The following is a 15779-nucleotide window of genomic DNA, read 5'->3' as shown; positions in this document are numbered from 1 at the left end:
TCCCTAATTGCCCTAATTTGGGGGGGGGTTGCTGATTTTCTCCTTGGTTCAATTGCTCTGTTTTACTACCTTTGCTCTCGAGTCGCCAGGTATCTTTATGATACCGCCACGAGGTTCAAGTCCGAGTAATGATCAATAATCCAATACACCGATTAGTAAGATTTAAATCAAAGCACATTTATTATACACAGTAATCGCTACTCATGCACCAATTCTACGTCTAAGCTACTTCTACAACTAAACAGGCCTATATTTAGCTTTGAACTGGCCCACCAGGTCAGAGGAACAAATGGCCTTTCGTTCGGGTTCTGAGTCTGCGGGATTCGAAGTTGGTACGGATTGGTAACTAGGAGCGCCTAACTCGTAGTGAGCGTTGAATTAAGACTTACTGATTTCGATGATCACTGGAGTCACTGCGCCGGTCACGGTCAATGTTGGTTCCGTTTGCTGGGTGACCCGGGCAGGAAGAAGAAAGCGGTGAAGAGAGGTGACGAGTGAAGAAGAGAGCGATTTGAACTTGGGGCTCAATTCTTATAGTCCCCAGGGGCTTCCCGCCTTTCGGAGCGGACCCTGTACCTGGTCCCAAGTGATTCGACTTTGTCCCAATCGCTTGGTTCGATTTTCTCCAATACTGGAGCGGTTCCCTGATCGATGGGCGGTCTTGAGGTGCTCGTTCACCTCCTTTGTTTTGGCTCCTGCTGGCGCCGAGGAGTCTGGCTTTGCTTTGTGTGTCCAAAATGTTACTTATTGTTCCCGGGGACTGCTCATCAGTATGCAGATGGCTGTTCATTTTGTTATGCTGATGGTCACTGGTATCGATGTTCTCTGGTTTTTGCAGAGGTAAATACACAGCAAACCTGCAGCTGCTGGTTTTTGTCTTGTTGGCTGACTTTCCCATCAGCCTTTGCAGTTTGCCATTTTAAATCGGGAGTTGGCCAATTTAAGTGGTTACAGGGGAGAGGGTGGTGGGGGGGGAGAGAGGGGATTGGTGGGGGGGGGGGAGAGGGGGTGGTGGGGGGGGGGGGAGAGAGAGGGGGTGGGGGGAGAGAGAGGGGGTGTGTGGTGGGGGGGAAGAGAGAGGGGGTGGTGGGGGGGGGGGAAAGAGAGGGGGTGGTGGGGGAAGAGAGAGGGGGTGGTGGGGGGGGAAGAGAGGGGGTGGTGGGGGGGGAAGAGAGGGTGGGGGTGGTTGGGGGGGAGAGGGGGTGTGTGGTGAGGGGGTGGTGGGGGGGGAAAGAGAGGGGGTGGTGGGGGAAGAGAGGGGGGTGGTGGGGGGGGGGAAGAGAGAGGGGGTTGGGGGGGGGAAGAGAGAGTGGGTGTGGTGGGGGGGAAGAGAGGGGGTGTGTGGTGGGGGGAAGAGAGAGGGGGTGTGTGGTGGGGGGGGAAGAGAGAGGGGGTGTGTGGTGGGGGGGGGAAGAGGGGGTGTGTGGTGGGGGGGGGAAGAGAGAGGGGGTGTGTGGTGGGGGGGAAGAGGGGGTGTGTGGTGGGGGGGGAAGAGAGAGGGGGTGTGTTGTGGGGGGAAGAGAGAGGGGGTGTGTGGTGGGGGGGAAGAGAGAGGGGGTGTGTGGTGGGGGGGAAGAGAGAGGGGGTGTGTGGTGGGGGGTAGAGAGGGGGTGTGTGGTGGGGGGGAAGAGAGAGGGGGTGGTGGGGGGGGGGGAAAGAGAGGGGGTGGTGGGGGAAGAGAGAGGGGGTGGTGGGGGGGGAAGAGAGGGGGTGGTGGGGGGGGGAAGAGAGGGTGGGGGTGGTTGGGGGGGAGAGGGGGTGGTGGGGGGGGAGAGAGAGGGGGTGTGTGGTGAGGGGGTGGTGGGGGGGGAAAGAGAGGGGGTGGTGGGGGAAGAGAGGGGGGTGGTGGGGGGGGGGAAGAGAGAGGGGGTGGTGGGGGGGGAAGAGAGGGTGGGTGTGGTGGGGGGGGAAGAGAGGGGGTGTGTGGTGGGGGGAAGAGAGAGGGGTGTGTGGTGGGGGGGGAAGAGAGAGGGGGTGTGTGGTGGGGGGGGAAGAGGGGGTGTGTGGTGGGGGGGGGAAGAGAGAGGGGGTGTGTGGTGGGGGGGAAGAGGGGGTGTGTGGTGGGGGGGGGAAGAGAGAGGGGGTGTGTGGTGGGGGGGAAGAGAGAGGGGGTGTGTGGTGGGGGGGAAGAGAGAGGGGGTGTGTGGTGGGGGGGAAGAGAGAGGGGGTGTGTGGTGGGGGGGAAGAGAGAGGGGGTGTGTGGTGGGGGGTAGAGAGGGGGTGTGTGGTGGGGGGAAGAGAGAGGGGGTGGGGGGGGAAGAGAGAGGGGGTGGTGGGGGGGAAGAGAGCGGGGGTGGGGGGGAAGAGAGCGGGGGTGGGGGGGAGAAGAGAGAGGCGGTGGTGGGGGGGAGAGAGAGGGGGTGGTGGGGGGGAGAGAGAGAGGGGGTGGTGGGGGGGAGAGAGAGGGGGTGGTGGGGGGGGAGAGAGAGGGGGTGGTGGGGGGGAAGAGAGGGGGTGGTGGGGGGGGGAGGGAGAGGGGGTGGTGGGGGGGGGGAGGGAGAGGGGGTGGTGGGGGGGAGGGAGAGGGAGAGGGGGTGGTGGGGGGGGAGGGAGAGAGAGAAGGGGTGGTGGGGGGGGGAGAAAGAGAGAGGGGGTGGTGTGGGGGGGGGAGAAAGAGAGAGGGGGTGGTGGGGGGGGAGAGGAAGAGAGAGTGGGTGGTGGGGGGAGGAAGAGAGAGGGGGGTGGTGGGGGGGGAGGAAGAGAGAGGGGTTGGTGGGGGGTGGAGGAAGAGAGAGGGGGTGGAATTCAGCTCTTTTGTCCATGTTTAAACCAAGGCTGTCATGAGGTCAGGAGCTGAGTGACCCTGGCGGAACTGAATGAGCATCAATGAGCAGATTATTGCCAAGTAAGTGCCGCTTGATAGCACTGATGATTGAGAGCAGAATGATACGGTGGATTTGTCCTGCTTTTTGTGTACGACATACCTGGGTAATCTTTCACATTGCCAGGTACACACCAGTGATGTAGCTGTATGGAACAGCTTGGCTAGGGGCACAGTAAGTTTTTTTTTGGAGCACAAGTCTTCAGTACTATTGCCGGAATATTGTCAGGGCCTTAGCAGTATCCAGTGCCTTCAGTCGTTTCTTGATATCACATGGGGTGAACTAAATTGGCTGAAGACTGGCATCTGTGATACTGGAGGAGACCGAAATGGATTACCCACTCGGCACTTCTGGATGAAGATTAATACGAAATCTTCAGCCTTGCATTTTGCACAGATGTGCTTGGCTCCTCCATCATTGAGGATGGGGTAATTGTGAAGCCGCCTCCTCCAGTCAGTGAGTTGTTTAATTGTCCACCACCATTCACAACTGGATGTGGCAGGACTGCAGAAATTAGATCTGACCTGTTGGTTGTGGGATTGCATAGCTCTGTCTATCGTGTGCTGCATATGTTGTTTGGCATGCAAGTAGCCTGTGTTGTAGCTTCACCAAGTTGATGCCTCATTTTTTTGGTATGTTTGATACTGCTCCTGGCATGCCGTCCTCAACTCTTTGTTGAACCAGGGTTGATCCCGTGACTTGGTGGTAATGGTAGAGTGGGGGATATGCGGGGTTACAGATTGTGGCTGAGTACAATTCTGCTGCTGATGATGACCCACAGCGCCTCATGGATGTCCAGTTGCTTGATCTGTTCCAAATCTATGTCATTTAGCACGGTGGTTGTGCCACGCAACAAGATGGACGGTATCCTCATTGTGAAGACGGGACTTTGTCTCCACAAGGACCTTGTGCTGGTCAGTCCTACCGATACTGTCATGGGCTGATGCATCTACGGTAGGCAGGTTGGTGAGGATAAGGTCTCGTATTTTTCCCTCTTGTTGGTTCCCTCACCACCTGTCACAGACCCAGTCTAGCAGTCCTTTAGGGCTCGGTCAGCAGTGGTGCTACCGAACCACTCTTGGTGATGAACATTGAAGTCCTCCACCCAGAGTGCATTCTGGAAATTGTTGCTGATTACCTGGTATTACCAGGATGTTTCCGTGCCCATGTTTGACTTGAAGCCATGAGGCTTCATGGAGCCTGGAGCCGATTTGAAGACTACCAGGGCAACTATATGCCACTTGTGCCGCCACCTTTGCTGATGGGACAGGACATACCCAGGGATGGTGACAGTGATGTCTGAGATGTTATCTGGAAGGTATGATTCTGTCACTATGACCTATGTCAGGCTGTTGCTTGAGTGAGTCAGCGGTCCCAATTTTGGCACAAGCCCTCAGATGTTAGGACTTTGCAGGGTGAACAGGGCTGGGTTTGCCGTTGTTGTTTCCAGTGTTTAGGTCGATGCCAGGATGTCCGTTCGGTTTCTTTCCTTTTTGTTGACTTTGTGGTGGTTTTATACAACTGAACATCGAACATTACAGCGCAGTACAGGCCCTTCGGCCCTCGATGAGGCTTGCTAGGCCATTTAGAGGGCATTTAAGAGTCAACATTGTTGTGGATCTGGAGTCACGTAGGCCCGACCAGGTGAGGACTGCAGATTTCCTTCCCTAAAGGACACTGGTGATCCAGCTGTTTTTTTTTTTTGTTTTTTTTTACAACAATCGACAATGGTTTATGGTCATCATTAGACTTTTAATTCCAGATATTTATTGGATTCCATTTCCACCATCTGCCGTGAAGGGATTCAAAACCGAGTATCTGGGTCTCTGGATCACCTGTCCAGTAACAATACCACTACACCACCACCTCCCCCTTACTAGCAAAAGCAGTCTGGTTATCGGGAAAGTTCTCTGCCCTTTTACTGATTTCTGGGTGGTGCACTCAGGGCTCCCGCAATGCCCCCCATCTCAGAGGAATAACAATTCCTAATCTGATCCCTTGCCACCACTGAGAATCATTACATCACCCAAGAAGGCCATTCAGCCCATCAGGCCTGTACTAGCCAAAAGACGAGCCACCCAGCACAATCTTATTTTCCAGCACTCGGTCTGTCACTCTGAAAGTTACAGAACTTCAACTGCATGTCCAGACACCTTTGAAATGAGTTGAGGGTGTCTGACAGTGAGTTCCAGCCCCCTACCACCCTCTGGGTGAAAACTGTTTTCCTCATCTCCTCTAATCCTGTATCAGTCACTTTAAATCTATGCTCCCTAGTCGCTGTCCTCTCTATCCAGGCCTCTCATAACATTTATACATCTCAATCAGATCTTCCATCCGCCTCCTGCTCCAAGAAAAACCTCCGCCTGGGGGCAGCATGGTGGTGCAGTGATTAGCACTGCTGCCTCACAGCACCGAGGACCCGCATTTGATCCCGGCCCCGGGTCACGGTCCGTGTGGAGTTTGCACATTCTCCCCGTGTCTGTGTGGGTCTCGCCCCAAAAGATGTAGAGGGTAGGTGGATTGGCCACGCAAAATTGCCCCTTAATTGGAAAAAGATTTTAAAAAGAAAATCCCAACCTGTCTAATCTTTCCTCATACCTTCAATTTTCCAGTTTTCCCATATTAGATGGGAGTTTAAATGCCGTTTCACCCTTCACTTCAATGAAAAATGGCAGGGAAAAAGTACATTCACAGTAAAGAAGTTCAAACTACTACCACAATTTCTCTCAAAAGGCGTAAGAAAATCAATTGCAGAAATAGGGAGCAAATTTTTTTTTTAATGTTTAGAATATCGGTTATAGGTATTTATCTAAAATAGTCACTGCTGGAGCCAAAATCACAAATAGCCATTACATGGGAACTTTCCAACATGGGGCTCACAGACTCCAACATAGCCAGACTTGCTGCTGAATCTTTGTCATTAACTGAACTCCTATTTTCTTCCAGACTGGTCACAGCAGTGCCTGTGTTATCTATTCTCAATTCCAAGTTTTACATTACTTACTATTTTACTTTCTGTCGACACCAATTTAACATGCAGTCACATCCAAGGAGTACAAAATGGCCACTTTGGGGATTAATTTCAAGCTGGTCTTTTCCACCATCAGTACGTTTTGCACTAAGTTGTGAAATGCAGCGTTGCCTTCCTTGCAGCACTATAGGCATCTCCCTCCTATTGGTGCTAACCAGGAATGAAAAATCTGAACGCTATTGGTAATTACCCAGTGGAATGTCAAATCAAACTGTCATCAGCAATAACTCAGCTTCCAGTTACAGACAGTGGATAAATCCAGTCTAGTTCATCGAATCTGTAATGTCATAGACTTCCCCAGATTTGTCAAATTTATGCCTTTGCAATTCCTCGCCATGACCTTGTTCACCTCCAGCAAACAAGATGCAGTGGTGTGTTTTTTAATCCCTCAAGTAGATCTCCTGCTGCACTGTAAATTCTATGATCTGTGTGTCAAAGAAAAGGCACAGCAATAGTGTATTGACTCCCATTGCAACAACTGGATCTCTTAATTCTGTCTTAGCTGTCCATTCAGCACTCAAATAATGTCTACTTTTTAAAAAATTCTGTGCTTTGATGCAGTCATGTACACAGAGCTGACTGAAACTGGGAAGTGGTGATTATAATGCAGTTATTAAAATGTGTGTGCTTTAACAAAGATGTTTGCAATCGTTTTCACCCATAAGTGTTTTCCAATAGTACAGTGCAGTGGTGGTCAGTAAACCAATGTGAAACAAAGGTGAGTTGGGAAGAGTAGCCTGGGCAACTCACTTAAATGGCATGGTTCCACTCTGCAACTTAATCCTGTGATATTCAGACAAACTCTCATTTCTGTGCCTTGTGACTCCGAAAAGAGGATACGAATGCTTAAATTCTGCTCAAGAGTTTTGAATAACGATCAAACTTTAATAATTATAATGCACGGGCTAACGTTCAAGAGTTCTCTTTTAAGCTTCAGAGTTCCTCTTTGAACTGCAGTTACCCCTTCCGTGTGGTTTCGTGCATGATAGCCAAACCTAACTGAGGCAGTTTTGGCTTCAATTGTACTGCGTATTTAGCATTGCTGTGAAGCCAAAACAATTCAGTATTCCGAATGTGAAGTGTAACTAGGCTTAAAGTCTCGGGCTTAACAAATTTGTGGTGGGAGGGGCCCAATACAGAGACACGAGGGTGGATATTACCCAAATCTTTGCATGTAGATACAGTAACATTGCAGAATATTTTTGCATCTATTCTATCAGTAACTGTTCCATTACTAATTCAAGTTAAAATTGGTTCCCTGATTGTTGTTCTCATCATATCAATGACAGAAAATAAGTTTCAAGTTGTGCATTTTGTGGCATCAGGTCCTTGTTTTTCTGAAGAATATAAGAGGCGAGTCTGCAGTTACATTATGCCTAGCACAAATTCCATTATGTTGGGACAATTGTGTGAGAGCCTCAAATTGGTATTTCCACCAGGAGCAAATCGGCTTCCCATTCTCCCACCCTGCTCCAGCTGGCGTGATCAGGACAACGCCCAGAAAGGGAGCGAACCTGATTTCAACTCATTTGCATTCATTTTAATTTCATTAGTGAGATTAAAGTTGAATGCAGCAACCTCCCTGTATTCACCCCCTCTTCCGCCGCCTCTTTCTCTCTCTTTCCCCCCCCCCCCCCCACACCAGGATGTCACTCACTCACAAATCACTACTGGTCCCTAGAAGTGGGGCCAGGCCCCATGGACACCAAGTGGGTGAGTACCCTCTACACTTATCTCTAGGGTGCCGAAGGGGGACTGTCAGGGGAGGTGGGAGTCGGGGGGCTTGGGCTAGGCTGGAGGAGCTCAGGTCGGGGCTCTTTCCTGGGATGGGGGTCGTGTGGAAAGTCTTCCCTCTGTAGCCTTGAAAACCTCTGTCTCGCAACATGTCAAGTTTAGAGATCTGTCAGATGATTTAAATGTCTTCCCTCTGATGCGTTGGAAACCTTTGAAGTGATTTTTTTTTCACATTCGGTGTCATTCCCCTTTAATCTTTCATGCCTCTAAGTGTGCTGAGAAGCCTGAATGCTTTGAATTGCATTGTTTATTCAATTTCATGGTCCATTATCTAATACAAGCCTCTTGACTGACGGGTCCAGGTTATTTGAAAGGAGGGATTAGTCTTGTTTGTTTTTATAGCTCTTCACTGTCCATTAACTCTGAAGTACTTCTTCTTTTGAGAAGGTGTTGTTTCTAATCTCAATTTCTTTCTGCTAGGGTTTTCTCTTCTCTGAAATCCTTCCTAGATAGAGCAGATACTCTGAATGCTCTTTTTTTAGACTACGGGCGCGATTCAACCAAAATATTTCTGTGTAATTTTGGTGAGTTTGAAGGGGCGTTTCCTGTTGGCATTTTCGGTGAGATCAACACAGGTATTCAGCCACACATAGCCATTTGTTGGGGCCTAGGGGAGTTTGTACCTGGCCTAGTCCACGCTTTGAAATGTTTTCATCACGAGGGAGCGACCAGCTCCTCCGAGATCAGGGCACCATTTTGAAAGGGTGTCCTGATCTCTAAGTGAGCTTGAGGGTCCCCCCCCCACATGCATGGGCAATGTCATCTCTCACACACGTGGCCATTTTAACCCCCCCCCCTCCCCACAAGTGAGGACACCCTGCTATGGGGCTGCTGAGCGGCCCCCATTTTCGGGCCTCACCAACCCCCCTTTTGGTCCCATCCTTCACCCCCCCCCCCCCCCCCAACTTTCATAACCCTCCTTTTTTATGGGCATGGCTCGCCTCAAACCCCAGCCCTTGGCAATGTCACCTGGGCACCTTGGCTGTGCCAGGTTGGCAGTGCCAATTTTTTTTTTTTTTTTTTTAAATAAATTTAGAGTACCCAATTATTTTTTCCAATTAAGGGGCAATTTTAGCGTGGCCAATCCACCTATCCTGCACATCTTTTGGGTTGTGGGGGCGAAACCTACACAGAAACGGGGAGAATGTGCAAACTCCACACGGACAGTGACCCAGGGCCGGGATTCTCAGTGCTGTAGGCAACAATGCTAACCACTGTGCCACATTGCTGTCCGGCAGTGCCAAGATATGCAGGTGCCAGAGGGAGAGCCAGGGCACCACCTTGCCCTGTACCCGACCACCCAGACATCTCCAGTAACCGGGAAAAAACCCCAGGTGCCATTATGCCTGGTCCACGAATGTGTGAGTCAATACTAAATGGCACCTGGTCGAGGCCTCGCTGGGTAGGCCGTTAGTTCCTACGAGCCCTGAGAATCCTAACGGCTCATTTAAATATGCTGATCTGATCCTTGCCCAGCGCGGGCAAGATCGGAATCGCGACGTCTTGTGAGGTTCGGTTGAAACTTGCCAGACGTCTCGAGCGTCGCAAATCTTGTGAGAAGTCTCTCATGAGATTTGGTAGCCTCGTTGTGCCATCAACTGATGCCTGAACAGCATGCCTGCACAGGAGGAACTTTTGCACCATGGAAGCAGCTGGCACTACGCAGACATTTGAAGTGCACGGGTTCCTCAATGAGAACCTTGTCGCAGCTATTGTTGAATTCTATGGATAGGTGCGATGACCACCATGGGGTTTGAATGCATTTGTAGCCCCTGGGTGGCCTGGAACATGGCTGGACTGTGCCCTGGTAGTGACGGTTGGTACTGCCAGGGGCAGTGCTGGGTTGGCACTACCAAGGTGTGGGGCGAAGTGGTGGGCCTTTGGCGAACTCCTAGCAGGCTGTTGCTCACTTGGTGGGGGAACCTTGGCAAGGATTTTGGGGGGGGGGTGGTGCTGTAGGGTTCTTCTGAGATCGGGGAGCCATTTTGAGGGTTTGGGACAAACAGCGAGAATCACCCCTGGCTCCAGAAACATTTTGGTGGGTGGATTGCAATCTGGATCTCGTAGATCCACCTGACCGAAATCACACCTCGTTTCCCGCTGGTGATCACATTTAGAATTTGTTTTGCCAGAATTCTGACCATCATGGGGCAGCACGGTGATGCAGTGGTTAGCACTGCTACCTCACGGCGGCGGCGACGACCAGGTTCAATCCTGGCCCTGAGTCACTGTCCATGTGGAGTTTGCACATTATCCCTGTGCCTGTGTGGGTTTCACCCCCACAACCCAAAGATGTACAGGGTAGGAATATTGGCCACGCTAAATTGCCCCTTAATTGGAAAACAATAATTGGGTACTCTAAATTTTTTTTTTTAAAAATATACTAAAATTAAAAACTTCAATAAAAACATTTTAAAAAAGAATCCTGTCCATCATAATCCCTGAAGGCTTTGTTCAATGTTCTGTTATCCTTTTGAATAGACAAGAAATTAGCTACATTAACTTCATCTTCTCCCCATCTCCTCTCCGTAGTGAAGGTATTGGTTTGTTGCTGGGATAATATCCTATGTCTGCCAATACCCATGTGAATGTCCTCATTGTATAATCAAGGTGGCGAGCAGCAGGCTGTTTAATTGCAGGTAGCATTGCAACCAAGCATAGGCCTATCCTGGTATAACATATCACACAAACACTTCCAGCTATCAGGACCAGAAACCTCGGCCTACATTTCACAATCACTCTCCCCAAATCCATTTCCCACCCCCTCCCAACCCCTTATCCACTCATCAACACACAGCCCAATAAGTGTTCCTGCCAGAACTAAATCATGTGCGATTTACATTCCCACTGGGAACTGGACACAATTCAGCAGATGTTAATGGGCCAGCACCCGACCCAACGTGAATTGTAAGCAATTCCCAACCCAGCTGGCGTCTGAAGCATCCTGAAGACCGAGAATCTTACCAAGATGAAGATTCCCTTGACCATCCACCCTCAACAGGTCACCTCCATCCCTCACCCAGCCCCTTCGATATATTGTCATCCGCACTGCATCCGGCTCCATCAGTGAGTGCCACCTAACCTGTGATGTGGGGATCCTCTATCCTCACCACCCGTCCCTGTCAAAAGGTGTACCTGTGAGTGCCGCAACCCATGTCAGCAATAGACTGGGTGGCCCCTGTCTTGTTTTCCCTAGTGGGGTCCACTGTGGGTCACCTCACTGGTTGGTGATGTGTTGTACCACCAGCAGGGTGAGGTTGAGGTGATCAACCCGTGTTGCCAGTCGCCTCCTGCTAAGAGGCTTGTGTGTGGGCAGGTCCGACAGATGAGGGTAATGGCCGTCTGAGCCAGGGTACCCTGATCCCGAAGGGGATACCCTGAGTGCACTGACTTGGTACCAAGTAGTTCCCCACTACTCCCTGCAGCCCAGGCTGCCACCCCCCAGCAAGCCCAGCTCATTTAGAGAGCGTTCTTACCATCTCGCTCCCAGTCAACAGCCATAGTGCCCAGGCCCCACTTGTAAATACTCGTCCACGTGAAACCTGCCTGAGAGAGGTGGAGCAGCATGAAGGGGTGGAGCCTGCAGTGTGCACCCCGCTAATGATATTCAAATCCACCCAAATGATGGATTTGCATGTGCCCGCCGGTGCTGGGCGCGAACCTCATTAACAACTCCAGCAGCAATCAAAGCCCGTGTCAGAATCGGCGCTGGGCTCAAATTCTGTTTTTTGCTCCGCCCAATATTCTCTGCCCAATTGTGATTCTTGCTGTCAGCAGCGGGCATGAGAGAATCCAGCCCTTAGTTTATTGTAGCCGTTTGTAATTTATTGCAGCCATTTGAAGTATGTTTGCTTCCAGCTCCAGTGACCAGAGATCAAGCTAGTGGCCTTTTGGGTAGTCTGTTTAAGCTCAGACAGCCACTGGTTTAATTTAACTTCGCAGATTATGGCTCTGGCATGGTTTTGTTTCCCCCCCCCCCCCCCCAGAATGCTTTTATTATCCTTTTTCTGACAGGTTGTTTTCCTTTATACAATTCCATTTTAAAAATGGGACATTTAGTATTCTGCATGGTGAAACAGCTACCATTTTTTTTTAAAATCCAGTGTTAAAGACCAGAATAGTTAAGAACAAGGAAGTTTATAGATGGCAGAATTTTGTATATTTTATGCATTGTTTACCGTTGAACATTTCATTACATGCAGGGGTGGCATGGTGGCACAGTTAGCACTGCTGCCTCACAACATCAGGGACCCGGGTTCAATTCCGGCCTCAGGTGACTGTCTGTGTGGAGTTTGTACATTCTCTCTGTGTCTGCGTGGGTTTCCTCCGGGTGCTCTGGTTTCCTCCCACGGTTCAAAGATGTGCACGTGAGGTGGATTGGCCATGCTAAATTGCCCCTTAGTGCCCCAAAGGGGATGGGGCCGGGGAATGGACCCGGGTGGGTGCTCGTTCGCAGACTCGATGGGCTGAATGGCCTCCTTCTGCACTGTATGAATTCTATGATTATTATGCCTGAATGCCATTGCCTAGATATTTTGAAGGATGTAATGGAGAAGCTGTCCAGTGGAACCTTTCGGTAAATATATTGATATTTGCCCTAGCCATTCCTGGGCAGAATTTTATGGTTTAATTTATGGTGCTGTGCCATTTGTGACCTGCCTGCTACCAACCCCTTGCCCCAACTACAATTTTATGAATGGCGGGCAGCACGTGCCGCAGTGGCTAGCTCTAGGACTGCGACGCTGAGGACCCGGGCACTGTCCGTGTGGAGTTTGCACATTCTCCCCGTGTCTGCATGGGTTTCACCCCCACAACCCAAAGATGTGCAGGTGTTGACCACGCTAAATTGCCCCTGAATTGGAAAAAAAAATTAAATAATAGGGTACGCTAACATTTAAAAAAAATTTATGAATGGCAGGGAAGTCACCGGAAATCACCCACCTGTGGGAGAGCAAGTAATGCCCGTTTAAGTCGCTCAATATGTAGCCCAGCAAGTTTAACCTTGCAGGGTCCTGGCTTGTTAAAGGTGGGGTGCCTCTTGCCAGGCTCCCAGTGTCAAATGGAGCCCCCGCCCCAGTTTTGCTTCCCAGTCCACCCTGCCCTTCCCCTTGCTGGGGTCTGTCAGCCTTGGCCCGGCAAGATCCTAGACATACCTGAACGTCCAGGTCCATCTCTGATAACCAGCTCCTAGGTCTACCTGCAGCACCAGCAATGGCCACTGTTCCTGGTGGCGCTCATGGAGACAAACCAAAGTCCCATAAAGGGCTGTCACCCAAAGAATTAAAGCGGGACGAGCCGGCTAATCGGAGGTGAGCTCATTTTACGCTGGTGTATGTGGAACCCTCTCAGTATATAACCCGCCTTTCAAAGGCAGTTTAATAATAAATCAATGATGAAATGTCCAGTGATGAAATTAAGACTTCACTGCATTTGTTAAATGTATGCATAGATGGTTGTGTTACACAATGGCCGGACCTTTCTGACCAATCACACCGATAGGACCTGATGGTCCCTGCCAACGCCCCCCCCCCCCCCCCCCCTGTCCGCTGCAAGAGTTGCATTTAATGGGAACCCCTGTTGACCACGGCGGAACCAGAAGATCACTCCGCCAGCCAATGGGTGGTCACTTCCTGCCGGCGGGTTGCTCGGTAAATCCTGCCCAATATCTCTGAGGATACACATGGCAAAATCCCAAACTTCAATGTTTGACTCACTTGGGTATATTTAGAAATATGTTGGATGATGAGGCGACGATCGTTGCCTCAACGCTTTGGGGGGTGCAGCTTGCCTAGTCTCCTAAAAGAAAGGAAAAAATGTAGACGGTATTTGGAGACTTTACACAGTGTCTAGACATTTCCAACTGTTTGTCTCTTTTCAGGCCTCAGTTGGATGAACCCATTCCTGTATATGAAGCCACAGTTGCCATGGAGATGGTTCAGAAAAAACAAGTCAAGAAAAAGCAAGTTGTTCGGATCTGAGACAGTGCTGTGATAACTAATTTCTGTGAGCAACTAAAGGAGTGATTCTGTTTCCGCAAACATCTGTTATTCTGGCCAAATCGACAGTTTCAATTCCACTTGAACAACTTAATATTATAACCACCTATTTCCTTACAATGCTGTAGTACGTAGTATCTTTCTGAAAAGCTTAATTTTTACATCCTCTGAAATCATATCAAAAGGAATAACCTCTTAATTTTGCTTTACTACTTTGATGGCTTAAACTGTTCCTTATCAGTTCGCTTCAACAGCAGAGTAGTTGGTGGATGTGTAATCAGAGTTGCAATCTCTACTCCCACATCCCGACAAGCAAGTATCAGCATTTTGTAATGTATGAACTGTTAGAAAACATCCACTTTTTTATGGATATAAATGATTAAAACTACCTGATGAAGATAAGCACATGGGTAAATTATTACATTTATTCAGTGAGTGTTGCTGGAGACAGATCTTGCAAGTATTGGAAGAAATTAATTAGACTGGATTACTAGAACATAATATTGCAGTAGCACAGTCTGCTGTCTACAAGGTCAGCTCGGTTAAGCTAAAAGTTGTCTGAGTCAGCTGTACTGCTTTTAATGATGAGCGTTGTGAAGTGATAATGCAGCCTCCTAATTCACACACCCCTCACAAAAGTTACCCTGGAAACCGAAGACTAATTTCTTACCTTGGATAATTTAAAACTATTTCAAACCGCACTGTGCAGCATTTCTCTCTGCTTTCAGGACCAAATGAAAAGAAGTTACTTTAGTTTGGCTCTGTACCAGTCAGTTTGTCCAAAATAAACTTTTTCTTTCAAGGCCGGTTAGTGTGAATTGTTTATAATCCCCTGCACTAGCTTTGTCAAGCATGTTGGCATAGGCATGCTCCTTTGTAATTCCAGAGCAATCATTGTCTGCTAAGGCAATTCTATCGGCCCAGCAGCTTCTGACAATGATAGAAAGCAGTTGAAAATGCAATAAATAAAAGTTTTTAGAAAGTCTATTTGCTGGAGTGCCTTTCCCCTTTGGCTGTGTCAATAAGAACAGATGCTTCAGATTCGACACAAAAGGCTCAATCACAGGAAAAAGTCGGCTTTCTGGAGCTGTAGATGCGGAGCTGAACCAAGGCAAAAATGGTTTGTAAATTTTCAAATGTTTTTTAAAATTTTAAAGTCTTAACAAAGCTCTGAAAAGTGGTCTGGTGATTGACAACGGTGATATTCACACAGTAAGTGGTTAGGATCTGGAATGTACTGCCTGCTAGAGTGGTGGAGACAGCTTTAATCGTCACTTTCAGAGGAAAATTGGATAAGCAGCTGAAGAGAAAAATATTTGCAGTGCTAAGGGGAAAGCATGAGGCGAGTGGGACCTGTTGTGTTATGCTTCTTCGTGTAGCATAAGCTGCTTCCTTAATGTATGCTTTGACAAAGGAAGGTCCAGACATTGTAATGAGTTCAATATGTTTATTGAACTATTAACACCGTTCTTAAATGAGTTCGACTCTCCTGCTAATCTAACTGTAGTAACTTCAGTCTAACTAAACCAGTCTGCTCTAAGCCACGTGCTGGGTGTGATGCTGTTGATCAACCCTGATGTACTCTCTAGATGTCTGTCTGTGGAAAGCGGCAGAGCATCTGTGCCCTGTCCTTTTATATGGGTTGTGAAGTGCCCCCTTGTGGTAATGCCACCTCTGGGTGTCCTGATTACCCATTGGTTGTGTCCTGTTGTAATGACCCATTGGCTGTATGTCTGTGTTGTCATGACATCTCTGGTGCTTCCTCTAGTGGTTACTTAGTTGTAGTGTATTTACATTAACCCCTTGTGTATATACAGTGATGCATACCACCACAGGACCAACTGAGATATTCTTTGGGAGAGTCACCATGGATACAATCTGTGAAATTGCCTCCTTCTGTGCTGTAATGATCTTGGGACTATTCTATAATTCCACAACTATAAGACCATAAGACATGGAAGCAGAATTAGGCCACTCGGTCCATCAAGTCTGCTCCGCCATTCAATCATGGCTGACATTTTTCTCATCCCCATTCTCCTGCCTTCTCCCCATAACCCCTGATCCCCTTACAACTACCCAAACTTCAACCTTCTCGCTGTCATGTAAAATGTGTGTCACATGTATTTGTATGCTTTT

At 49.1% G+C, this 15779-nt stretch overlaps 1 protein-coding gene across 8 annotated transcripts in view; it reads left to right on the top strand.

The window, feature by feature from the left end:
- The window catches only part of cryzl1 (crystallin, zeta (quinone reductase)-like 1), a 119352-nt gene extending 104907 nt beyond the window's left edge, over positions 1 to 14445 (top strand). For all 8 annotated transcript variants that reach the window (XM_072513369.1, XM_072513362.1, XM_072513368.1 and 5 more), the window contains 2 exons: positions 12178 to 12223; positions 13526 to 14445. In XM_072513369.1, the coding sequence (XP_072369470.1) occupies positions 12178 to 12223; positions 13526 to 13625 (146 nt within the window). In that variant the 3' untranslated portion in view covers positions 13626 to 14445. The remainder of the gene's footprint in view (positions 1 to 12177; positions 12224 to 13525) is intronic.
- The last annotated feature ends 1334 nt before the right edge of the window (positions 14446 to 15779 follow it).

This window comes from Scyliorhinus torazame, chromosome 8 (genome assembly GCF_047496885.1).
Source record: "Scyliorhinus torazame isolate Kashiwa2021f chromosome 8, sScyTor2.1, whole genome shotgun sequence".
Classification (NCBI taxonomy): Eukaryota; Metazoa; Chordata; class Chondrichthyes; order Carcharhiniformes; family Scyliorhinidae; genus Scyliorhinus; species Scyliorhinus torazame.
Note: the sequence above shows the minus strand (reverse complement) of the source record. Positions and strands in the feature narration are given on the sequence as shown.